This window comes from Chiloscyllium plagiosum, chromosome 13 (assembly GCF_004010195.1).
Source record: "Chiloscyllium plagiosum isolate BGI_BamShark_2017 chromosome 13, ASM401019v2, whole genome shotgun sequence".
Lineage (NCBI taxonomy): Eukaryota > Metazoa > Chordata > Chondrichthyes > Orectolobiformes > Hemiscylliidae > Chiloscyllium > Chiloscyllium plagiosum.
In genome coordinates, this window is record NC_057722.1 from 74,343,541 (window position 1) to 74,369,066 (window position 25,526).

Sequence of the window (25,526 nt, forward strand, 5' to 3'; positions counted from 1 at the left end):
ACAGTCCGGGCCGTACAAAGGTAGTGCCTTTCTCATCACCAGCCAGGCGACGTCTTGGTGCTTGTTGGAACATTCTGGTGGTGAGATATTCTGCCTAAAGACTTTGACAGTCTCCTCAGGAACAACCTGACAAGACACACCCTCTCCTTTTCCTGCAGGACACCGTGTGTTGACCACTTCCTGATGCACTTGAGGTCAAAGGTGTTTTTCTTCACAAGTTTCTCCATGAAGGACAGGTGATACAGAACTACTCAGAGCATTCTGCAGCAATGAGGCCAGTCCCATCCTTCACAACACCAGGGACAGGTAGAACCTCAGCACGTAGTGACATTTGGTGTTTGTGTAGCAAGGGTCTACACACAGCTTGATGCAGCCACACACAAAGGTGGCCATTAGGATGAGGGCAACATTAGGCACATTCTTCCCAAACTTATTCAGAGCTTTGTACAGGGTGTCCTTGCAGAACCAGTCGACCTTTGACCTCCAGACGAAGTGAAAGATGGCTCGAGTGACTGTGACAGCACAATGCTTCCAATGTATCAGTTTCTACCTCACCTTGGTGATACGCTACTCCCAAGTTTTTGCACATGCCCTGGCCCCTCCAAACCATATTCCCAGCACTTTCAGGTACTCTGCCCTGACAGTGAAGGGCTAAAGGATTGGTCGGCCCAGTTCCCAAAGAACATGGCCTCACTCTTGCCTCAATTTATCTTGGCTCCCGAGGCCAGTTCAAACTGGTCACAGATGCTCGTGGGTCTGTGCAGTGACAGTGGATCAGAGCAGAAAACAGCAACATCGTCCTTGTACAGGGAGGCTTTGATCCACAGGCCTCCGCGGCTTGGAATATTTACCCTTCTCAGGCTTGATATCTTTCCTAATGGGCTCTATACAACACACACACAGGCAGGAGAGAGTGGGTATCCCTGCCTGACTCCAGATCTGATCAGGAAGCTTTCCGCTTCCCACCCGTTGATTGACACTGCGCTAATGATGTTGGTGTGGAGCATGCTAGAAATAACACATCTCCTGGTTTACAACAGCTTCCTTTACCATGGCGCCATCCATCCCACAGTCCAGTTCTTGTCCAATAAAGCGGAGACAGAATCTCAAACCTGTTGAACAATTGCAGAGGCTGAAGCTGCTACACTCTGGGTTCCCTCACCTGTTGTCACCTTCTGCTCCTGACCACATCGGAACACCCTACGCCAAGAGGTAAGCGTACCTCCTTGTACGCAGAATCCAGGTGAGTGTCCCCTCCCTAATGCATCACAGTGTCAGTGGTTCAGCCTCTAGCTCAAACTCTGATCCAAAGCTGCTTGAACATCAAACAGTTGCTGCAGATAAGTCTGTCCTGGATCACATGGCAGCCTTGAACCCCCATATACTGCAGCTTAGACACACCACCGGTAATGCCATTCTTAATGAGTTGATTATTTTGTTAGTTCCATTATTCACATTGCTTTTTAGGTATCATTCTAACTTTATCGCCAACGTAGATACTATATTCAAAACCTGCAAACAGAATGCGAAGATGACCACTGCTTGCTCATCAGTTTTCACTTTTGCACTGATGCTCCTTACATCAGCCGTTTGGAATTCTGACAGGACTCCGGGTGGGATTTGCTGCTGCTCTGACTGAGCTCCTGTACAACTAATGTTAGGAAGTCTGCAGGTTTACAGCATGGAAGCTCACTGGACATATTTAAAGACAGTGAAGACTTTATGTGTTGTCTAAAATCAATACCGATCGATACTAAGAAACGAAAGGGATTTTGAAATTATGGCTATAAACTGAAGTAAACTTCTGAGGAATTACAGTTTCCTACAAAGCAACTTCTGCTTCTATATAAGGTTCATGCTTCCCCTATGTTGCTCACTGATCAGACCACTGTAAAGTCGCTAATTGGGTAGATTGCAGAACGGAGAGAACACCATTCAACAGAAGTGCAGCAGCTGGTGTACCAATAATCTGATGCCCTCAATTTCAACTGAATGCAGGTGTAGTAAAAAGATTAGAGGACTATATAGTGAAGAGTTAGCATCTGACAACAAAATTGTGATTAGTTTAACAGACAGCATATTGACGATGTGCGTGGTGTGATTTAATTAAGGTAATTATACTAGTAAATTGCAAAACCAAGCTTTGCAAAGCCATCATAACTTGCTTCGCATGGTGAACACTGCAGCCAACAGGAAGACAAAAACCCACAACACAAGACATTTCGGAAAACGGACAGCGAGATAAACTTGCTTCTGAGAACCCACAAGCATTCGTACTGCTTAAATGTTTGGGAAACCAGAAGCTCTTTCAATCAATTTGTAATGTAAGTGCATTTTATTTTAACAATAAGTTATGAGGCTAATCTTTAAACTCATTGGGTTGACGTTGTGAGACTGAAAACTCTAAAGTGAGAAAGAGACAAAGGGTGGGCAGCACGGTGGCTCACAGCACCAGGGAACCTGGTTCGATTCCAGCCTTGGGCGACTGTCTGTGCAGAATTTGCACACTCTCCTTGTCACTATGTGGGTTTCCTCCTCCAGGCCAAAGATGTGCTGGTTAGGTGGATTAGCGATAGTAAAGTATCCCGGGATGTGCAGGCTAGATGGGTTAGCCATGGGAAATGCAGACTTACAGAGATAAGTTAGGGAGATGTGGCTGGGTGGATTGTTGTTCAGAGGTGTAGACTCGATGGGCTGAATGGCCTGCCTCCACACTATAGGGATTCTATGAAAAAGCACTTGGAAACTGAGTCCAGGCAGTCTGGAAGAGACATTATGTTCAAACAGAAAGACTGATGCCAAATTGTAACTGGGGCGTCATGGGGAGACAGTCAATCTGATAGGGAAACACCTGAGTTTGGACACTGTTTAATGGGAGAAAGAGTTTGGCTGGTCATGCTACAGCATGAAGGTTCGAAAGCTCCCCTATCTAACTTCTATTATTAGCCATTGCAAGTTCAGAGAACAGAAACTAAATATCACTGGCGTCCTCTGAGGGCACTGAAAAGGTGACCTTGACTGACACCTTCAAAAAATCCAATCAAGAAACAATTATCTTTGCCTGTGAAAAAACACATCATGGAATGTCATCTGGACAGTTTTGTTATTGCCCTTCATTTGTCCCTTAACTATGTTTGTTTGTTTGTCTGTCTTTTGTGTGAATGCTACTGAAAATAAATGTTACTTCTATATCACAGACAGCTGCAGGTGGTTTTATATTTTTGGACGTAAAGATTCAAGGGCCAAAGGACCCCTTCTATACGATATAATTCAATTTTATGATTCTTTGTGAAGTGAGTGGTTGTCATTTAGAAAATTCTGTGAAAGAGTGGCGGAAGCAGGTTCAAGAAGTGAGCTCAATAAATACCAGAAGCAAAGAAGAAATTGCAGGATATGGGAGAGAGTAGGAGTTTGGTAAAGCGATGTGATTAGTCTCAAGAGCTGACAGAAGGGCAAAAGGGATTTCCTGCAATGTTGCATCCCACTATGAAATGAGGAATGTTGTCCAGGCTTTCTGGATGTTGTAAACAATAGGGATTAAGTCACCTTTCAAATCTATACTCTACCCATGGTCTTACATGTCACAACCTTGCAAAACCAACAAAGGTACCCAACTCCACATCATGGAGGACATTTCCAAAACATAGAGTCAGAGTCATAGAGATGTACAGCACGGAAACAGACCCTTCGGTCAACTTGTCCATGCCAAACAGATATCCCAACCCAATCTAGACCCACCTGCCAGCACCCGGCCTATATCCCTCCAAACCCTTCCTATTCATATACCCATACAGATGCCTCTTAAATGTTATAATTGTACCAGCCTCCATCACTTCCTCTGGCAGCTCATTCCATACACGTACCACCCGCTGCGTGAAAGAGTTGCCCCTTGGGTCTCTTTTATATCTTTCCCCTCTCACCCTAAACCTATGCCCTCTCGTTCTGGACTCCCTGACTCCAGGGAAAAGACCTTGTCTATTTATCTTATCCATGCCCCTCATGATTTTACAAACCTCTATAAGGTCACCCCTCAGCATCTGACGCAATTTGTTCAATTTCTACATTGTATACCAAAACAAAAAAAAACACACACACATGACGTGTTATTGAATTAAGATGTTCTACAAAGTGATACATTACCCTTGATTATTTTATAGAAAATTACATGAGCTGCATATACGCAAAGGAGGCAGCTCACCACCTCAGACAGAACAATTAGGCTTGGGCAACAAACATTACCAGAGTCAGTGACACCCACATCCCATGAATTTAAGAAAAAAAAAACCCACAAAAATGTCCAAGAGAAGTAAAAGGATGCTGAGTCAAATATTAAACAGTTTTCAGGGAAGAAGGAAGAACAGGAACTGAATCTGGGCAATAGTTACTAGTGTTTTTAAATAGATTGGCAAACTACAAAACGAAAAGAACATATGATGACCTCTAAGAAGCCCCAGCTTAAAAAGCAGGCTCAGCTCTGGTCACCACACTTTAAGAATGTGATGGTCTTTAAGAGGGTACGCTGGGAGATACCCCAAAATGGTTCCAGGCATGGAACATGTTATTGACACGGTCAGTTTGGAAAAATAAGCCTGCTCTACTTGAAGCAATGAAGATTAAGGGGAGATTTGTTAGAGGTGCACAAGATTATTATAATCAACAAGGAGAAACCATCACAGAGCAAAGGTGCTGGGAAAATTAATGATCCTAAAGTCAGACAACTTTCCTATGCCTTGTGGCCTGCACCCAAGGAGTTCTCAAAGGAGGCTCCACAGAATTAGTGAGGGCACTGGTTGTAAGCTTTCAAAATTGCAAAGATCCTGAAAAGGTCCCAGAGAATCGGAAAATTACAATGTAAAACCCCTATTCAAGGAAGGAGGCAGAAACACCAGGTTAGTGATCGGACTTCACTCATTGGAAAAAGTGAGAATCCATTACTAAGGAAGTTGTAGTACATGTAAAAATCATAAAGCCATCAGGGAGAGTCAACATGATTTCGTGAAAGGGATACGGTGTTCGGCCAATTTATTGTTTATTTTTCGCGGATAGAACAGGGTGGATAAAGAAGGGTCTATATATAATGTACTTGGATTTCCAAATGCCACTTGATAGGATGTCAAAGAGGAACTGGCTACACAAAATAAGAACGTTGGAGGTGAAATATTAGTATGATTAGAGGATGGTTAGGATCATTAATTTTCCCAGCACCTTTGCTCTGTGATGGTTTCTCCTTGTTGATTAGAGAAAGAGAGGTCAAGACAATTAGGTGATTTTCAGATTGACAAATTATAACTAATGGAGTGCCACAAAGATCACTGGTCGGGTTTCAACTATTTACCGTCTTTATTGACAGCTTGGATAAAGGCAGCGACTGGATTGAGGGTAAATTTGCAGGTGGCACAAAGATACATAGAGTAACAGGTTGCGGGGGTACACAAAAAGCCTACAAAAGGGTTACAAATATGTTAAGTGAGTTGGCAGAGTGAGCATTATGTGGAAAGATGTGGCGTTCTCCACATTGTCAAGAAGAATGGAAAACCAAACAAATACTATTTAAATAGAGAGTGGTTGCTGAGTGCTGTAGTACAAAAGGGATTTGGATATCATTGCATAAGAATAACAAAAACTCTGACCAAGCAGATACAGCCTGGGATTAGGAAGGCAAATTGAAGGCTCGCCTTTCTTGCAAGAGACATGTGAAATAAAAATAAGGAAGTTCTGCTCTAACTGTAAAAGGCATCAGTCAGACCAAACCCAGAGTACTGTGTAGAGTTTTGGTTTCCTCATTTGATAGGATGCAATTACATTGGAAGATTTTCAGATACTGATTACTCGCTGACAACTGCAATGAAGGGATTGTTTTCCAAGGAAAGGCTGGGAGTTTTAAGGAATGATAGCTAGTCTATTTGAAGCAGGAAAGATCCTGAGTAGGCATTGCAGAGTAGATGCTGAGAGATTGTTTCTTTTTGTGGAGGGAATCATCACTTAAAATTAAAGGGTCAGGCCATTAAGGTGGAGATCTGGACAAGTAATGAAGGCGAGAGTAAATATTATCTTTATAATTCTCTTCTACAGAAAACAGTGAAGGCTGAGTCATTGAATATCTTTAAGAGTGGAATTGGGCATATTTGAATCAATAAAGGAGTCAAGAGTTACAACAAAGGACAGAATATAATCAGATTACAATACTGATTCACCTGGGAAAAAACACTTTCAGGTAGGATTGTTTTATCCCCAATCCTATGCAACCCAAGTTTGATTGTTTTCTCATTAAGTCTGTGCCCTCCTACGGTCTCCACCTCTTCCTGCTACCCAGTCATGTGGCCTTCCATTTCTCTCCTCCAGTGTTCAGATAGCGCACTCATTATATTTCAGTCTTCCCTGGACTTGAGTGAGGTGCCAGAAGACTGGAGTTTGCCAACATTACAGCCTTGCTTCAAAAAAAGGTGGCAAGGCTAACCCTGGTAATTACAGATCAATTGGCTTAACTTTGGTACTGGGGAAACCTTTGGAAACAATTATTCAGGATGGAATATTTGGTGTTATGGAAAAAGGTATGTTGATAAAAGTAGAGTCAGCATGGATTTCTAAAGGGCAATTAACTTGTTGGAGGTTTTTGAAGGGGAAACAGAGAGGGTTGATGAGGTTAACACTAATGACCTGTTATACAAGGATTTCCAGAAAGCATCTGATACAGTGCCTCACAACAGACTCGTGAAGAAAACTACAGGTCAAAGTACTAAAGAAACGATAGCAACATGGAGTAAAAAAAGGCTGAGTGATAGGAAACAGTAATGGTTAATCGATAGTTTTCGGGCTGGAGGAAGGTTTACAGTGGAGCTTTCCAGGGGTCAGTATTGAGGCTCTTGCTTTTCCAAATATGTATTAATGATTGAGATCGTGACATGCAGTGAGAAATTTCAAAGTCTGCAGATGATGTTAAACTTGCAAGAATTGTAAAATAAGTGTGAGGAGAACAGTTTGGAACTCCAAAAGGACATTGACAGGTTGGTGGAGTGGGCAGACAAAATTCAATGGAGAGATGAAGTAGAATTCAGAAGAACACTCAAAGACAACAGAAAATTCTAAATGGGATAAAGGAGCAGAGGGACCTGGATGTATGTGTGAACATCATTGAAGGTAGCAGGACAGGTGGAGAGAGCAGAAATGAAGCATTCAATATTCTTGGCTTTATTAATAGGGGGATAGAGTGCAAAAGCATGGAGGCACTGTGGAGTGTTGCTGAAAAAAAAGAAACCTTGGAGTGCAGCTTCATAGTTCCTTGCAAATGGAGTCGCAGGTAGGCTGGATAGTGAAGGCAGCATTTGGTATGCTTGCCTTTATTGGTCAGTACATTGAATATAGGAGTTGCGAGGTCATGTTGCAGCTGAACAAGACATTGGTTAGGCCACTTTTGGAATACAGCATGTCATTCTGGTCTCCCTGCTATAGGATGGATGTTGTGAAACTTGAAATGGTTCAGAAAAGATTTACAAAGATGGTGCCAGGGTTCGAAGTTTCGGGGCTGAATATGCTGGGGCTATTTTCCCTGGAGCATCGGAGACTGAGGGGTGACTTTATAGAGGTTTATAAAATCATGAGGGGCATGGATAGAGTAAATAGTCTAGGTTTCTTTCCCTGGCGTGGCGGAGTTCAAAAATAGAGGGCATAGGTTTAAGGTGAGAGGGGAAAGAATTCAAAGGGATCTTAGGGGCAACTTTTTCACACAGAGGGTGGTGCGTGTATGGAATGAGCTGCCAGAGAAAGGTGGTGGAGGCTGGTATAATTACAACCTTTAAAAGGCATCTAGATGAGTATATGAATAGGAAGGGTTTGGAGGGATATGGACCAAATGCTGGCAAATGGGATTAGATTAGTTTAGTATAGCTGGTCGACATGAATGAGTTGGACTGAAGGGTCTGTTTCCATGCTGGACATCTCTATGACTCTCGGTGAATGTCACATTATAGGAAAGATGCATATGCATTGGAGGGAGGGCAGGAATGATTTACAAGCATAGTTTTAAGAATGTGAAGCTTCAGCTATGAAGATTGATTGACGAGGCTAGGGCTGTTTTGTTTTGAAGAAAAGACAGCGATGGGAAGATCTGATTAAGGCTTTCAAAGTCATGAGCTGGTTGGATAGAGTAGATCAGGAGAGGCTGTTCCCACTTGTAAAAGGATCAAGAACAAGAGGGGCAGAGATTTAAAGTGATGTATAAACAAAGCAAGGATGTTGTAAGTAATAACCTTTGTTTCAAACAGTGAGCAGTTAGGGTATGAAATGCACTGATAGAAATGTGCTGAAGGGAGGGTTAGTGGAGGTATTCAAGAGAGCATTGTGTGGTTTCTCTGATAGTATAATGGTGTGCCAGGACTTGTGTAAAACGCAGACAGGAGATGGGCAGCAGATAATTGAGCCGGTGTAGGTACAAAGAAGTGAACAGCCTCCTTCTACACTGTTATAATTCTGTGATTCACCTACCACAATAGGCTCCTTGCACTCCAGGTAACTCAATGATTACCCCTCTCCATGATCCTCCAGGATGTTCCTTCTTTCATGAATAAGGGCTTTTTCTTAAAGAAAAGATTATTTGTTTAAACAGTAACCGTCAACTACAGTCAATTCCAACACATGAGGGAGAACTGACATTAACATCAATCAAGAGTAATCAAGTAAGAAGGTTCTTCAAATTCTACTGACTCCGTGAATTCAAATTCTTCCCACAATGATGGATCCTAATTGTCTAAAGCGTTATTAAAACTGCCATACATACAACACAGCTGAAAATGTGTTGCTGGAAAAGCGCAGCAGGTCAGGCAGCATCCAGGGAACAGGAGAATCGACGTTTCGCGCATAAGCCCTTCTTCAGGAAAGACGCCCTTCCTGAAGAAGGGCTTATGCCCGAAATGTCAATTCTCCTGTTCCCTGGATGCTGCCTGACCTACTGCGCTTTTCCAGCAACACATTTTCAGCTCTGATCTCCAGCATCTGTAGACCTCACTTTCTCCTCATACATACAACACAATCATGGTACCACAAAATAATTCAATGTCAGAAAGAAAAACGATAATCAACATTAAACAAGCAAATTAGTGAGATTTCTATCATTCTACTCTTCGTTTCGCATTTATTTGACTACTCGTTTGCTGGTGGAAAGCTTTAAATCAAGAAATTTGCTGAATCTCCAATGGACGCTTGTCAGTCACCACAGTAAGCGGTTCCTGTTTTTGGAAAAATGAGCCTATTGAATGCACTATGTCAGCAAACCCCTCGAAAAACTGGATGAGAAAGAGTGAAGGTTTTCAATGTCTTTTAATGTTGATATCATCCAAAATGCTCACTGATTCATCACGATCTCACCAAATATCATGCCTGGAATTTTTTGTTGAAATATATGTGATATTATGTCCTATTTCATAGATCTTTTACGTCTCTAAGCATTCCTGCCATTCAGTAAAATCACGGCCAATCAGATCACTCTATATTCCTGCTTAGCCCCGATAATGTCACCACCTTGCACATCAAGAATCCATGTATCGCTACTTTAAACATATTTGAATACACTGCTTTCATCATCTGGCACAATAGCTCAGTCGTTAGCACCGTCTGTGTGAGTGCCCTCTGGGTGCTCCGGTTTCCCCCCACAGTCCAAAGATGTGCAGGTTAGGTGGATTGGCCATGCTAAATTGTCCCACAGTGTCCAGGGATCGGCAGGCTAGGTGGATTAACCATGGGAAATGCTGGGTTACAGGGATAGGATAGGGGGAATGGGTTTGGTTGCAATACTCTTTGGAAGGGTCAGTTTGGACTCGATAGGTTGAATGGCCTGCTTCCATACTGTAGGGATTCCAATATTTTTTTGGACAGAGTGCCAAAAACCTCACTTTACTGTGACAATATATAAATCCCTCTTTTGGGCCAAGGATTTATTTTTTTGCACTTGAACATTTAGTTAAGATATTCTCCATTCTGTGCTTTTTATAGATTACCAAAATATGTGGTTAGAATTAAAAAGTCCAGGGCTCTACTGACTTCCTCTCAATTTATATATTATTTTATTCACTCTAACCACTGTGGTACAAGTTCCACATCTTCACCAGTTTCTGTAAAAACTTCAGCTTAATTTCCAATTTATTGCTCAATAGGTTATATTTAGAGCTCCTCACTTAGAGTCATAGAATTATAGAGAGGTATAGCACAGAAACAGACCCTTCAGTTCAACTCATCCATGCCAACCAGATATCCCAAATTAATCCAGTCCCATTTGCCAGCATTTGTCCAATATCCCACTAAACCCTTCCTATTCATATACCCATCCAGATGCCTTTTAAATGCTGTAATTGTACCAGCCTCAAACAATTCTTCTGGCAGCTCATTTCATACACGCACCGCCCTTCGCGTGAAAAAGTTGTCCTTTAGGTCTCTTTTATATCCTTCCCCTCTCACCTTAAACCTGTGCCCTCTAGTTCTGGACTCCCCCAACTCCAGGGAAAAGACCTTGGCTGTTCGCCCTGCCCATTCCCCCTCATGATTTTATAAGCCACTGTAAGGTCACCTCTGAGCCTCTGATACTCCAGGGAAAACAGCCCCAGCCTATTCAGCCTCTCCCTATACCTCAAACCCTCCAACTCTGGCAACATCCTTGTAAATCTTTTCTGAACCCTTTCAAGTTTCACAACATTCTTCCGATAGGAGGGAGTCCAGAATTGCACACAATATTCCAAAAGTGGCCTAACCAATGTCCTGTATAGCCACAACAATCCTCAAGGCAAATAAAAAAATCCCAGCATCGAATTAATTACTTATTAAAGCCATTTGTTTGAAAAAAAATAGGAGGCTCCACAGTTTGTATGCTAGGTAAGGAAGTGATGCTACAAATCATTGGTCAGGCCATATTTGGAGTATTGCGTCAAGTATGTGCACCTTATTTGAAGATGTTAAAGCCCTGGAAAAAGAATTTGAAGAAGGTTCACTGGAATGATACCAGGAATAAGGGATTTTACATCAGAGAAATTAAGCTTATTCTACTAGGAGCAAAGACTAAGTGATGATCTTGAAATTATTAACAATTTATTTTCAGGGTGGAGGATATTCTGTTTCCACCAATTGGTTTGTCAGTAACTCGGGGTCACAATTTGAAGACTGATTTGGCGATGCCGTTGTTTCGCTGGGGTGTACAAAGTTAAAAATCACACAACACCAGGTGAGAGTCCAACAGGTTTAACTGGAAGCACTAGCTTTCGGTGCGCTGCTCCTTCCTGATGAACCACCTGATGAAGGAACACCGCACTGAAAGCTTGCGCTTCCAAATGAACCTGTTGGACTATAACCTGGTGTTGCGTGATTTTTAAATTTGAAGATTATCAGCAAGGGAGCTAGAAGTGAGATGAGGAGAAACCTCTTTACTCAAAGAGTTGTTAGGATTTGTAATGCGCTGCCTGGGAGAGTAGTGCAGGTGGATTCCACACAAGTTGTCAGAAGAGAGCAGGATAAATATTTGAACTTGATGAATTTAGAGGGTTACAGCTGGAGAATGGCACCAGCTGGGTAGCTCCTTCAGGAGCTTGCACAGACATGATGGATCAAATGGCCTCCTTCTGAATGGGGAGAGTCTTTGACTCTATGAATCTATGTTACCTACAGAGATGACATTAGACAATCAGGTCTGTAATATTCTCCACAGCGCATATAAATAAATCAAAATTTTATCTGTGATTGATGAGGCAAAGTACCACAGATAGAGTTAACTCATAATCAGCCTTAAATGTTCATTCTTTGTTTAAGGTTATTTGTTATTTAAAATACAAGGGAGCCTTCTCAATTTATTGGCAAGAAATTAACCAGCTGAGAGTTTACTGATCCTGTGGTTACAGGTTCACATGAATGAGAGGGCTCACATTTTTCATATTCTCAGAATGTATTACCCTTGTCGAAGTCCACGGTGTCTGTTAGTACAAAATCACAATGCGTAGATCAACTATATTTTGTTATTTGACAGTTGTCTGTACTTGTCTGTGAACAGTCATTGCCATAAACCCATCTTCCTCTCCCTCCCGTGCCCAGCACACCACCCCCGGGAAAGGGGTGGAGAGACATGGTGATGAAAACATTGATAATTAATTTTCTGCCAAGTAAAGCCACCTTAATCCAAAGACACTTAGATGAGTTTTTTTTTCCTTTTTAAAATGCTGACTTTATCCTTTCTGAAAAGGCATTGAAGGTCAAATGACATACATGGGAGATACCTCATCTTAGCTGGCCCATTGTTCTGATGCAACTACTTAACAGGGAAAACTTTACAGCAACTCAAACATGAAAGAGGTAGTAAAACAGTAAAATCACTCAGATTCTTCAGCAAATAATAACTGCATTAGCATTTTCTCTCACACTTCACTCTCACTGATTTAACGAGTGACCTTCATTTCATCCCATGGACAAGTGAATCTTATTAATAAAAATGAACAAACCTGACAGTGCAATTTTCTTTCTTGACAAGGGAAATATTACTCAAACCATTCATCTTATTACTAATCTATGAGCAGAAGACTCAATGTACTTTATGGAGCATAATCTAACTAAACCAATGAGGTACAAAAGCCTCTGCACTATATCGCTAAGAGGTCTTTTACCACAATCTTAATAAGGTTTCTCCCAGAAAAAGGTAAGGAGGAAATCCGAGGAGGTCAAATAGTTGGTCATTCTTAAGAAGCTGTTTCAGAGCCCAGTTTAAAGCAGCCTTCTCAATTGGAACTCAATTCCCCTTAAACATTCACTTACCCCACCAGCAACAGCATGTGCCCATCTACAAGGGGCACTGCAGCAACTCACCAAGGCTCCTTTAATAGTACCATCTAAACCTGTATCCTTTATCACTTAGAAGATCCAGTGTAGCAGATATGTGGGAGTACCACAGCTTGCACATTTTTCTCTAAGCCACATGCCATTCAGACTTGGAACCAATGTTCCTTCTAACTTGTAATATTCCACAGACAGTAAATGGTGTGTCAACGTGGATCACAACATTGACTTCTAGTTCTGGATGTCACAGCCAGGGTCAAACCCTGGAGGTGTGTGCTGAAGAAGAAAATTTAGAGGGAGCACTGCTTGGAACTACATCGCCATCCCTTCATTGTTGCTCGGTCAAAACCCTAGAACTCCCTTTTCAACTGCAAGTGGGTATACCCACAACACATTGGACTGCAGCAGTTCAAGGAGGCAGTTCATCAGCACTTTCTCAAGAGCTATTAAAGATTGGCAATAATTGCTGGCATTGCTCGTGATCCCCATGTCCCATGAAAAGAATGCAAAAAAATGGCCTGTTTCCACACTGCAGGGATTCAATAATTCTATGAAAAATACTCTGAAGCTGGGAACTGTTAAGTTAAACTGTCAGGTTCAGTAGGAATGTTACAAATTTGAGAATAACTGAGAAACAGAAGGAACAACATCTTGGAAGCAAAAACTTTCAAGCCAAAATGTTCAATGAAACAGCACAATGAATGGGATTTCTCCATAATAATTGTAGCTCAGTGGTTAACACTGTTGCCTCACAGCGCCAGGGATCCTTGTTCAATTCCACCCTCAGACAACTGTCTGTGCGGGATTTCTACATTCTCCGTGTCTGCGTGGGTTTCCTCCAGTTCCTTCCCACCGTCCAAAGATGTGCAGGTTAGGTGGATTGGCCATGCTAAATTGGTAGGGGAATGGTTCTGGTTGGGATGGTTTTTGGAGGATCAGTATCGAATCAATGAGATGAATGGCCTGCTCCCACACTGTAGGGATTCTATGACTCTATGAAATATTTAACAGAGAAAGAAATAGAATGATATGCTGTTAAGGCGAGATAAAGTGGTGTGGGTAGGTAGCTCATGAGCAAATTGCCCAAGCCAGTTGTGGCAAACTAAATTTACAACACTGCCATTGGCTGTGTAGGTCGAAAATGTTTTAGAGCATTATAGCATAATGTTAGACACTAGGTAAATACGTCATTTCTTTTACTGAACAAGATCAAATTCTGCTTACAGTATTAAATAACAAATACTTCAGGGAGTGTTTACTGGGACTTTCTTCAGTACGGGAACTAAAGAACAGCAAGTCCTTTGTCCAGAAGCAGGGCCTGAAACAAATTGCAAAGTTTGCAAAACCTAACCGTAGACGCAGGTGATCAAATATCATGCAAAGGTGTCAGGAGGTTGCCAGTAAGAACATGTGACTGTCAGCCAACGTACTCAGCCAGTCAGGGTTCAGAATGCACGAGGTGAATGTCAAATGCATATCCTAGAGTGCTCGCTCAATTGTCAGCTGGATTTCAGGATTGGATCGCACAACTCTTAACATCAGCTGTGGGGAGACAAGGCCAGAGAAGAAGGGTCCCACAAACGATGCAGCTCAGAATAAAGACAAAAGTTGCTACAGTCCCTTTGGGCTGCTTCCTCATTACAGAGGGAGCCGACCGCTGGTGAGTTTAACCTGAGGGTCAGCATGTTTCAGGTGAGGAAAATGCCTTTATGGTAACCCCCAGCTCCCGTATGGGAATTGAACCCACCCTGTTCACATCAAATTCAGTCAAATGAGCTAAACAATCCTCAAAGTAACAAGCGTTTTGCGAATCAGACTTGAAACCATACTTGCAAAACACTTTGACCAAGAAAGAACGTAGGGCCTCAACATCCGGTTTCATTTTACTCAGACCCAAACAATAGCTTGGAGAAGCAGAACATAGGGACATTTAGTTCAGCCTCCTCTGGGCACAGGAGACAGCAGGAGGCTGGAAGGAAACAGCAAGCTAGGTAGCATCAGAAGGTGGAGAAGTCAACGTTTCGAGGGTAACCCTTCTTCAGGAGGGCTCTCTCATGAATTCGGTATGAGCAAATGATTCTTGGATGTGTGATGACTATGTAATTCTAGGTCCTGTTAAAAAGTTAAACTGAAGATGTAAAAGGCAAACTTGCATTAACACAAAGCATACCCCATACTTGGAACTTCTGCTGCAGTAAGTAAGCAATAGCACCAAATAAAAACCATGGCATTTTCTGTTCTTTTCTCCTGAGAAAGCAGTACATTTCAGTCCCCTTGTCCTTACTTGTAGTTTCTGAAAGAGCTGGCTCACAGCAAGTTAACATTCATCAGTATTTGTACTTCCTCTTATGTTTAATTTAGTTCTTCACGGGATGTGACCATTATACACAATGATGGTGCCCAACCCTTGAACGGCGTGGCATTTAGGTGCTCAGTTAAGAATCAACCACATTCCTGCAGGTCTGGAGTCACATGTTGGGTCACACATAGACTTCCTTCCCTAAACACAATTAGTGAACCAGGTGAGTTTTAATGACAGCTTCATTGGGTTACCATTTTTTAAAAAATTACGTCGAGTTCTTTGGACGGATGTGAGCCACGAAGCAGAGATGAGATGGAAGTGGTCATGGGTCTGGAAGGTGCTGTCTGAAGATCTTTGATGAATTTCTACAGTGCATTTTGTGGATAGTATACACTGCTGCTACTGAGCATCAGTGGCGGAGGGAGTGGATGCTTGTGGATGTGGTGCCAATCAAGTGGGCTGCTTTGTTCTGAATGGTGTCAAGCTTCTTGAATGCTGTTCGAGCTGCACTCATCCAGGTATGTGGGGCGTATTCCATCACAGCCCTGTCTCATGCCTTGTAGATGGTGGACAGGCTTTGCTGAGTCAGGAGGTGAGTTACTCGCCCCAGTATTCCTAGCCTCTGACCTGTTTGTAGCCACTATGTTTATGTGGTGGGTCCAGTTGAGTTTCTGGTCAATGATAATCCCCAGGAAGTTGATAATGGAGGATTCAGTGATGGTAACACTGTTGAACGTCAAGAGGCAGTGATTAGAAGCACCTTTTGGTGTATTGTATGATTCTATAATTTCTGTAATAATAACACTTCCTTCTTTGGCATTGCTGACAATGCCTTTTGTACGTCAGGACAAGTAGACTATTACTAGGGAATTTGCAGTGAGTCCCAGTGTTGAAAAGTTCAAACCCAACCTGGAAAGGTAGTACTAGCTTAACTATTTAAAGAAAATGCTAGCATGACAAGTAATTATTGTTTGTTCCACAGGAAGCAAGTATGAACAGCAGCCTTTGCAATTCCTCAGATGTTGACATCAACCTCTCCAACACATCATCACAGGACAAGTGTCCCCGAGATTACCAGGTCACCAAGGTGGTGTTTCCTACACTTTACAGTCTCCTCTTCATCGTTGGTATCAGCCTCAATATCCTGGCAATCAAAATATTTTCAAAAATCCCCAGCAACTCTACCTTCATTGTCCTCCTGAAAAATATTGTCGTTGCTGACTTGTTCATGATCTTGACATTCCCTTTTAAAATACTCCGTGACACACAACAGGCCCCCTGGCAGGTGAGGTGGTTTGTATGCCGCTACTCAGCGGTGCTTTTCTACTTCACCATGTACGTCAGCATTATACTTCTAGGGCTGATCAGCTTTGATCGTTTCCTCAAAATCACTAGACCCCACGCCAAGTCATGCATACGAAAGCCTAGATTCAGCAAACTTCTGGCTGTAGCAGTTTGGGTCATCATGTTCCTTTTGTCTCTTCCCAATGTCATCCTGACGAACAAACCGGCCACACCAAAATCGGTGACAAAATGCATGAAACTGAAGGGACCAGCTGGATTGATGTGGCATGCCACACTAAGCTATATCAGTCAGTTCATCTTCTGGGCAGTGTGCATACTGATGGTCGTGCTTTACGCTGTAATACTCAAGAAGGTCTACGAGTCCTACGTAAAGTCCAAAAGCAAAGGCAGTAAGGCTCAGAGAAAGACAAGAGTCAAATTGTTTGTCATTGTGTCAGTTTTCTTCATCTGTTTTGCGCCGTATCATTTCATGAGGGTGCCCTACACACTCAGCCAAGTGGGGAAAGTGAAAGAATGCTGGAAGCAGCACATGCTGTATTATATAAAGGAATCAACGCTCTGGCTGTGCGCTTCAAACACCTGCCTGGATCCACTTATTTACATCTTTTTGTGCAAGGCATTCAGACAGAGGTTAGGCAAACCTACCCGAGACACATCATACAGTATAACAAGTTCAAGAATCATGCACAGTGGGACAAATGACAATGAAGTCACACAGAGTAGTTTATAGAATGGATTTGTAGACTGACAATACTTTATAGAATGGATTCATCATCACTTTCTACAAAATTAAGCAACTCCGTATTCTTCCACTGTTCAATGCTTTAGATTCAATGAATCTTAACTGTTGCATTTCTTCATTTAACAAGAAGTCTCACTTTTGTGCACTGTGAGCTAATGATGAATATTATGATGAACAGCGGTAATTCTTAAATGACAGATCCTAATGCTTGATACTTGTTGGCAAAATATTTTTAACCGCCTTTTACGAATGTCCTTTATTCAACAAGCTAATTTTACTGAGCGCAGCACATGTGGTAATTGTTAAGTTACAAGCTTCCCTGCAAAATTGAAATGCTTTCCAACTCAAAGCAGCCACTGGTGGATGGTGTAAAGGAAAACTCCATCAAGAAATGTAAAAATATCCATCAGATGTAGACTTGGTGGGAAGATCCTAAATCAATTCTAACCTTCAAAACACAACAATTCTTTTGAAAATCTGAAATTGGAGAGGTACTTCTTATTCAATAGTCCGCAATCATTCAAAATTTCCCAGGAAACAAAATGCAAACTACCAACATTCAAAACACACAAACACCAAACAAAAAGGAAAGCTCACAAACTAAGTACAGCAAATCAATTTGAACATAGCCATTAATAAAATGAAAAACTTCCTCAATGTTACAGGACTTCAACAATTTAATTTCTTGGTTCCTTTGTGTTTTGCTTCCATGCCAGAAAAACTAGATGTTCATTATGAAAAGGTGCAAGCAAACTCAAAATCTAATCCACAGTGCGATTCAAGATAAATAACAAAACGCTAGGTGAATGATTTTTTTTAAACTTCACGCCTCCAGTAGTTTGATCTGAAATACACAAGCTAAAAGAGTCAAACAGATTCAGTTTATTTTCAAAAATGAAGTAGGCATCTGCTTGAACAGAAAAAAAGCTGTAAATTGGCACTGGGGCAGCACTAATTAGATAGCAATCTCAGTATGCCAGCACAGACACGATGAAGCCTTCCTGTGTTGCAAAGTTCAGGTTCCTATCGAACACAGTTTCTACAATCCCTCACAGGCTGAGCATTCTGTATTCCAATGTTTCTGGCACCCCTATGAAGAGTTTGCACTTTTAAAAGCCAAGGGCAATTCTTGCATGACAGCAGCACCTCCATCCGAAAGCTCCCCTTCAAGTCACACACCAATCTGAAGTGGAACTAGATCACTGCGACGAGGTCAAACTCTTTGAACTTTCTGCCTAGCGGCACAGTGGCTGCCACTGCACCACGCTTCTCCCCGCTCCCCCACCTCCCCTCTCCCCCCCCGCCACCCCCCCCCCCCCCACCGCCCAAAAACCCCTGCCAGCCAGGGTTTGCAGTAGTTCACAAAGATGGCTCATCATCACCTTCAGGATGGGCGATAAATGTTGGCCCAACCAGCAAAACCCACATCCCGAGAATGGAAAAAAAAGCCCATTGTCAAATTGAAGCCATGTGATCGAGGTAACAGTTCAGTGTTTGGAAGATGAAATTCAGTTGAAGTTACTAGGTATAAAACAAATCTGAAAATGCAGACTGTGTGGGGAATGTAAATCAGACTACACATGGGAATCAGAGAACAATTTCAAACATGCTCATTAATGTTTGCAGTCTTCAAGGACATTTCCCAATTTTGTTTCCACTGGTAGGACAGACAAGAACCTGAGGGCACAGCCTCAGAGTGAAGGGATGACCCTTTAGAACTGAGATAAGGATGAATTTCTTCATCCATTGAATGGTGAATCTGTGGAACTGACCGTCACAGAAGGCTGTGGAAAGCAAATCATTAAGTGTATTTAAGACAGAGATAGATAGGTTCTTGATTAGTGAGGGGATCGATGGTTACTAGGAGAAGGCATTAGAATGTCTCAGCCCTCCACTTTCAAAGCAGAGAACATTGGCCCAATCGAGTGTGCTATTAGTAACCAGCACAATGTTGCACTCTATTCTCCAGGCTAATAATTGTTGAAACTACTCCACAGAAAGCAACCATTCAGTTCAGCCTGCCTGCTCCCAGTCTTCAAATGGAGTGATCACATGTAACAATTTCAGAAATTGGAACAACGTATCTAAACAATGTCAAATATCAATGCACTGTGTATATGAAACACCTGGAAAACAAATGGGCCAGTTTATTGAACATTCCCCAATAGCCTTGCCAGACTTCCTAATCAATGAATGATGCTCACTTTTGGCAAGATAGTGGGTGCATAGCAGAGATATACACAAACTCCAACCACAGGCATTTACAGTAATCACCAAAATTTATAGGAAATGTTTTAATTTAATCCACGAACAAACCTCTTAGATGAGCAACCCACCATGATTTGCAACTGCTTTTACGGAGATATATTTGGAACTTGAGACACAAGGGTTCAAAGAGAACTATATACCATTTGGACTTTATTTTACCGTTAGTGAAATAACCTAAATTCCTTGCTGTGATTACAGGTTTTCATGCATCTTTCCCTCCATGCAAAACATTTGTATAGAGTAGATTCTCCCACCCCATTAAAGCTCACCCAGGTAGAGGTCTCCAGCATGTAACAATCCCTTATGAGGAGCCCTCTCTCTTCAAGGATATGGCTGCATTCCCTCTGAGTTAACTAACTATGATTAACAACCTTGGCTTTGATATCGCCACTCTTTGCCAACATCATGTTTCTCATTAAGGTATTTATACAAGAAAATCAACTCAGGAATGAGATAGAGCAGTTAACATCAGGAAAAATGGCTGATGGCTATACTTTGGGGTTATTCTGTTACATTTAGTTTAAACAATGTTGTACACAATAGTATGGATCATACACATTTCAAGCATTTCTTCAGAACAGTCAAGGATTGTGAATGTATACATATACTAGCTGGGATTTTAGTCAAATCATCAAAACAGCATCAATTACAAATCTACAAGTAGCCTTGGGTTGTATGATGTTGTTTCAGTAAACGTCCTTTAGGCAGGATTAACAATGGATCTGAAGGGTATCTGGACTCAAAATGTTAACTCTGTTTCTCTCTCCACAGATGCTGCCAGACCTGAGTTTCTCCAGCATCCACAATTCTTTGTTTTATTCTAACAAAGAGACTATTTGTAGCAACCAGAATAACAGTGTAGCATCACAACATGCAATGCCAACAGTCTAACTGAATGAACAAAATATCGGTCACAAAATAACCAAAATATTTACAAGGGGTGGAGGTGTTTAATACAGGGCAACTTGCAAGATCATCTCTAGACAAGCAATCAGAAGATAATCAAATTCCATTTCAAAACTATAATCAGGTTCCTATGATTAAAAAGTTTTCTATCAAAGCTCAAAATTACTTTCAAGTTTAGCAAACATAATAGATGCAATGACTCCTGCTCATCAGCATAGACCTACTGTCACTGCATTTGAAACACTGATCTTAACCATTCATCTATTAGTGCCTGTGCCCTCAACTGCCTGGTCCCTGTAAGCTCTTTCATTTCCTTCTTAAACCTCTCCTACTCTCTACCTCCCTTTGCTCCGAAGACATCTTTTTATCCAATCTCTTTGAACAAGCTTCTGGCCAATGCATGAATATGTACTTTATGCTGAGTCTCAGTGGCTAATTTTGCTCAATACTCCTGCTTTAATGTGCCTTGATACAATTTATTCCATTAAAGGCCTCACAATGATATAAGGCTTTGATTTCGTTGACCAGGAATAAATAATTTATAACATCATCATCTGGTTGGGGGTGGGGAAATTAACATTTCAAAATAAATCTGAATATCTCTATCAAACAATAGAACTACACCACAAAACATGCAACTTTTTCAAAATAAAATGAAATTTATTGTGTATAAAAGACTTAAACAAAAGTTATTAACTTGATTAATGTGGCTTGTAATTGCCTACTTTATGCACGCTGGTGTGATTCTTATTGTCCCAAGAATTCTCTCAGACAACACATCAACCTTGAAGGTTTTATTTCCTTACAGACCATCAGTATGACAGTCCTTCGGAGAATTCTACACAGCTCCAGTTAAAGGCAAAACTTGCATTTATCCCCTCTTTGACTGTGTGGTCTTTTGCTCTACACACCTTTCAAATGCTTTCAAGCTCATACGTTGGTTAGTTTCCTTTGCAAAAAGATACTTGAATCCCATCAGAGATTGTCCAGTTTCAAACCAGGTGATATTCCAGACTCTCTTTCCTGACAAAACTCAGACTGAAATTAACACTCATCTGCCAACCAAGCAATCAAAGATAATTGTGCATTTTACTCTGCTGTCTGTCATTTATTTTGATTAATGTCGCTCCGTGAGCTGCAGCTAAAAACTCTCAGATAAACTGAGATCAGACAACCTTTCTAAACTGCACCATTTTCATAATAACCAAGCCCAACTCTAGTTTATCATCAAACTAATCTTCAAATTATTTTGATTTATATTGTCTCAGGATTTTTCAATGATATCAGAGAACTGACCAAAACTTACTTTATCAGATGCAATTTAAAAAGTAAGGCTGTTTCTAATTTTAGTTCTGATCATCATTTTCTGTTTTGATGATAACTCTTTTGTTTTACTAACACATCAGAGAGATCCTGATCACGTTAATTGCTTTCAGATTTTCAGCATTGAACAGATACTTGGATCTTCCTCAATGCAATGAATCAATAAATGTTTTATTTTAGTTCCTTCTCCAGTGACTTGGTGTGTCATTTCACCCAGAGTACAAGCAATTGCCTCAATTATGATGGGACAACAAACGCTAATTTGACAATTCTTATCCCACTGTGGCAGCTTGTGACACAGTTCAGTCAGAATGTTTTTTTTTATCTTCAGCATAAAATTAACATTTTAAATTGTTCTGATGGGCTGTGCGCACTATACCACTGAACTTGTGAGATAAACAGCTCTTAGCGAGAAGATTTGTAACTCAGGTTGAGGTCGTGGATGTAGGTTTGCTCGCTGAGCTGGGAGGTTCATTTCATACTTATATGTTTGGGTTTGATTATAAAACATATAAACAGAAAGCAGAAATGATCAACAGCGCTTCGCCCGGAGGCCCACTGAAGATGTTACCTAGTAGGGTGACGCAACATCTGGAAATGAACCTTCCAGCTCAGCAAGCAAACCTACATCCATAAGTAGCTCTTTTGCAGGATAGAATGTTTTCTCATTATCTCTTAACGTTATTTTTTTCCCAAGTTGTCCTTTTTTTAAGTCATGACTGCAGTGTCAACCAGCAGCATCACAACATTGTTACCCCATGGGATCAGCTGAAATACTCATTCTAGATGTGTCAAATTTTACACCCAGTCTCGTTTGAAGGGGTGTAAAACTGATGCTCTGTGAGGTAGGATTAAGTCACCCCCATGTTCTTAAGTAATCTAAATAAACAATCCAATCGAATGGACTTCGTTGGATTCCACACTCCCACCAAATGGGGAACTGCTGCAAACAGCCACCAACAGCAGCATTGATCAATCACCTTTAATTTATAGGTGGGTCAATTAGCTCAGTTGGCTGAATTTGAAGAAGGCCTTATGCCCGAAACGTCGATTCTCCTGCTCCTTGGATGCTGCCAGCCCTGCTGCGCTTTTCCAGCAACACATTTTTCAGCTCTGCATTCCTGGTTTGCAATATGGAGTAGCACCAACAGTGCGGGTCCACTTCCTGTACTGACAGACGTTACCACAAAGGCTCTGCCTTCTCAACCTCTTCCCTCACCCAAGATGTGGTGACCTTTAGATCACCGATTGTCTCACTCTAATGTGGATTTCTGGGACTATGCCAACTTTTTTCTGTTTGTATTCTTACAGCCACTTCAATCCATCGCAAAATAGCTCTTCCATCAGCAAAGCATTTCTGACACCAAACCACTGGGAAGAATGGGAGCCGCTTTGTGCACAGCTAGCTCGTTAAAATGACAGCACGAGAAACGCACATAGACCAGCTTCAGTGATCTTAGCCAAGGGTCATACATGGACAAGAGCAAGATTGAAATCTATCTGCTCTTCTCTGAAAAATGTAACAGCGATTTTATCTTTTTACCAAAGATGGGGGGAGGGGGGACAAAGTCCAATCCTTTTATCCAAAAGATGGTACAGAGCTTATGGAAGTTATTCCAGCAGTTGTGTGGTTAATTTAGTGTTGCAATGCATGCCTGGGATCATATTACAGGGCTCCAGTAACAGATAATGGCAGTGCATTGTGATAGGTTAGCTAAATCATAGAGACTAGCTAATGCTGAAGATGGTGTTGTAATGTGATCGGTTAAATGTGATGGCGGGAACTAATGCGGCAGGCGATGATTAGTTTAGAAAGGCAAAGCAAGCCAGCATGATTGGCTATGCTAATGCCAAACAGATAAGCGTGGGAAGAATAACTGTATAAATCGCAGGAGAACAAAGAGATTGTGGAGAGTCAGGAAGACATTTTGCTGGCTCCCACAGCTTTGATTTTGCAAGATTAAAGTTTAATTCCATGAAGGATTTTCTGCATCTCCTGGTAATTTTTTTTATAGAGCATTGAGTGATTCTTCCACAACAAGCTTCCTCAGATTACATGCCCCCAATGTGCTCAGAATGGTGGAATCAGCATTCAATAAAATCTGGAATTAACAATACCCATGAATCCATTGTCGATTGTCTGGAAAAACCCATCTGGTTCACTAATGTCCTTTAGGGAAGGAAACTGCCAACCTGATCTGGCTTAGCCTACACGTGACACGTGGTATAACAACAGCAATATTCATAGATAATAAAACATCACTAAAGTACACAAGACTACTCAAGATGTCCTATCAGGAATGTTTTCAAACAAAAGTATCACTGACGACCAGAAGGAAGAAAGGGACCAGGTAGCCTTTGAGGAACATCTCAAAAGGAAACAGGTAACAGAGAGACTTACAGACAGCATGGTGGCTCAATGGTTAGCACTGCTGCCTCACAGCACCATTGACCTGGGTTCGATCCCAGCCTCAATATTAGCTATTACATCCAACTTAGTCTGCAACAGCCTTGATGCATTCACATTAAAAGACAAACATCATTAAAGTGAAATCAAACAATCCGATCAGTCATTAAGTACAGTAAAGAATTTGCTAATGTGAAATAATGCTTTATAAACGTAAGTCTCCCTTTCTTCTAATTAATGAAATCATGTACATTATTAAAACCACAAAGCTCTTCATAGGGGTGGTGTCATCAAAAGTGCCAGAAATGTATAGGATACAAAAAAAATTACTTAAAGTTTTCTCTTCACTGTCCAAGCGGTATTACGATGTGGAAAGGAAAGGATACACCATTTGAAAACAACAGGTCATTCTTACATGTTTAATTAACTGTGATTCAGAGTTGCAAGCAGACAGATAATGAATCTTGTGGCTCAGTGGTAGTGTCCCTGCCCCTAGACCAAGAGACCCAGGTTCAAGACTCACCTGTCCCAGAGGTGCATAATATAATCTCTGAACAGGTTGATTAAGAAAAATAGGTGGAAGTCCATACATCAGTTAGATTAATAACATGGAGTGGATGAACAGAAATTTCCTCACCCAGAGAACGCTGAACCTGTGGAATTCTCTACTATTGAACGCTAATGAGGCCAAAAAGGTTCTATGTTTTCAAGATGGTGTAAATATCGTTCTTTGGGCTAAAGGGATCAAAGGGTCTGGGTAGAGAGTGGGAACAGGGTCCTGAGTTGGATGACCAGCCATGACTAGACTGAATAGTGGAGATGGCTCAAAGGCCGAGTGGCCTATTCCAGCTCCTATTATCAGCGTTCTATGAAAGGACCAAGTATTAAAAACCAAATGATGGAAGTCAGAAACAAACAGTCCTTTTAAACACTGTCAAAACAGCCACCCTTCAGAAAAGGAGCCATAAGATAAAGCCTAGCATGAAGAGAACGAGAGAAATCACAGCAGAGGTAATGGCAGGGATTGTACCCAATCACTCTATGACTATTTCTGCACAATGCCCCAAAGATTTGAATTCCTGCTTTGTAGATAAATGCAAATTTATAGCAAAGAAGTGACAGATCGCTGGACTCAATCGGTCTGTGTTGGTGCTAATCTCCACACGTGCATCCTTCCTCAATAAAGATGATGATGAATTGTTGGAATTCTCGAGACTAGTGACATCAAGGAATATGGAGTCAGCACGGGAAAGGAGCACTGAGGATTGCGACTGGCCATGATATACAGCTGTGAATGGCAGAGCAGGCTCGACTGGTTGAATGGCCTGTTCCCGTCCCTATGCCTATATTCCAAGAGGAATTCCTCCTGAATTCCCTCGAGGAATTCCCTCCAGTACTGAAGGTTGCATTATCATCTTGCAATTGTATCCTGTAGTTTTACATGCAGTCAAAAACTGTGGTGCTGGAAAAACCCA

At 41.5% G+C, this 25,526-nt stretch overlaps 2 protein-coding genes across 12 annotated transcripts in view; one reads left to right on the forward strand and one right to left on the reverse strand.

Annotated features, from left to right (window-relative positions):
- Window positions 1-25,526, reverse strand: part of LOC122556191 (mediator of RNA polymerase II transcription subunit 12-like protein) — a 609,874-nt gene that overhangs the window by 238,964 nt on the left and 345,384 nt on the right. The window lies entirely within an intron of this gene.
- LOC122556195 (P2Y purinoceptor 13-like) lies at window positions 1,896-18,430 on the forward strand. Of its 4 annotated transcripts, XM_043702737.1 has the most exons (4): window positions 1,896-1,998; window positions 2,112-2,324; window positions 6,073-6,214; window positions 16,083-18,430. In XM_043702737.1, exon 4 carries the CDS (start codon window positions 16,092-16,094, stop codon window positions 17,133-17,135), a length of 1,044 nt encoding a protein of 347 aa, XP_043558672.1. In that variant the 5' UTR covers window positions 1,896-1,998; window positions 2,112-2,324; window positions 6,073-6,214; window positions 16,083-16,091; the 3' UTR covers window positions 17,136-18,430. The 4 variants fall into 4 exon arrangements, with proteins under 4 accessions (XP_043558672.1, XP_043558674.1, XP_043558673.1 ...); XM_043702739.1 differs by lacking the exon at window positions 6,073-6,214 and having other exon boundaries at window positions 1,902-2,324; XM_043702738.1 differs by lacking the exons at window positions 1,896-1,998; window positions 2,112-2,324 and having other exon boundaries at window positions 5,881-6,214.

Excerpts from the sequence above, each read along its gene's own strand:
- LOC122556195 (XM_043702737.1), top strand. The coding sequence starts at position 16,092 with ATGAACAGCAGCCTTTGCAATTCCTCAGATGTTGACATCAACCTCTCC.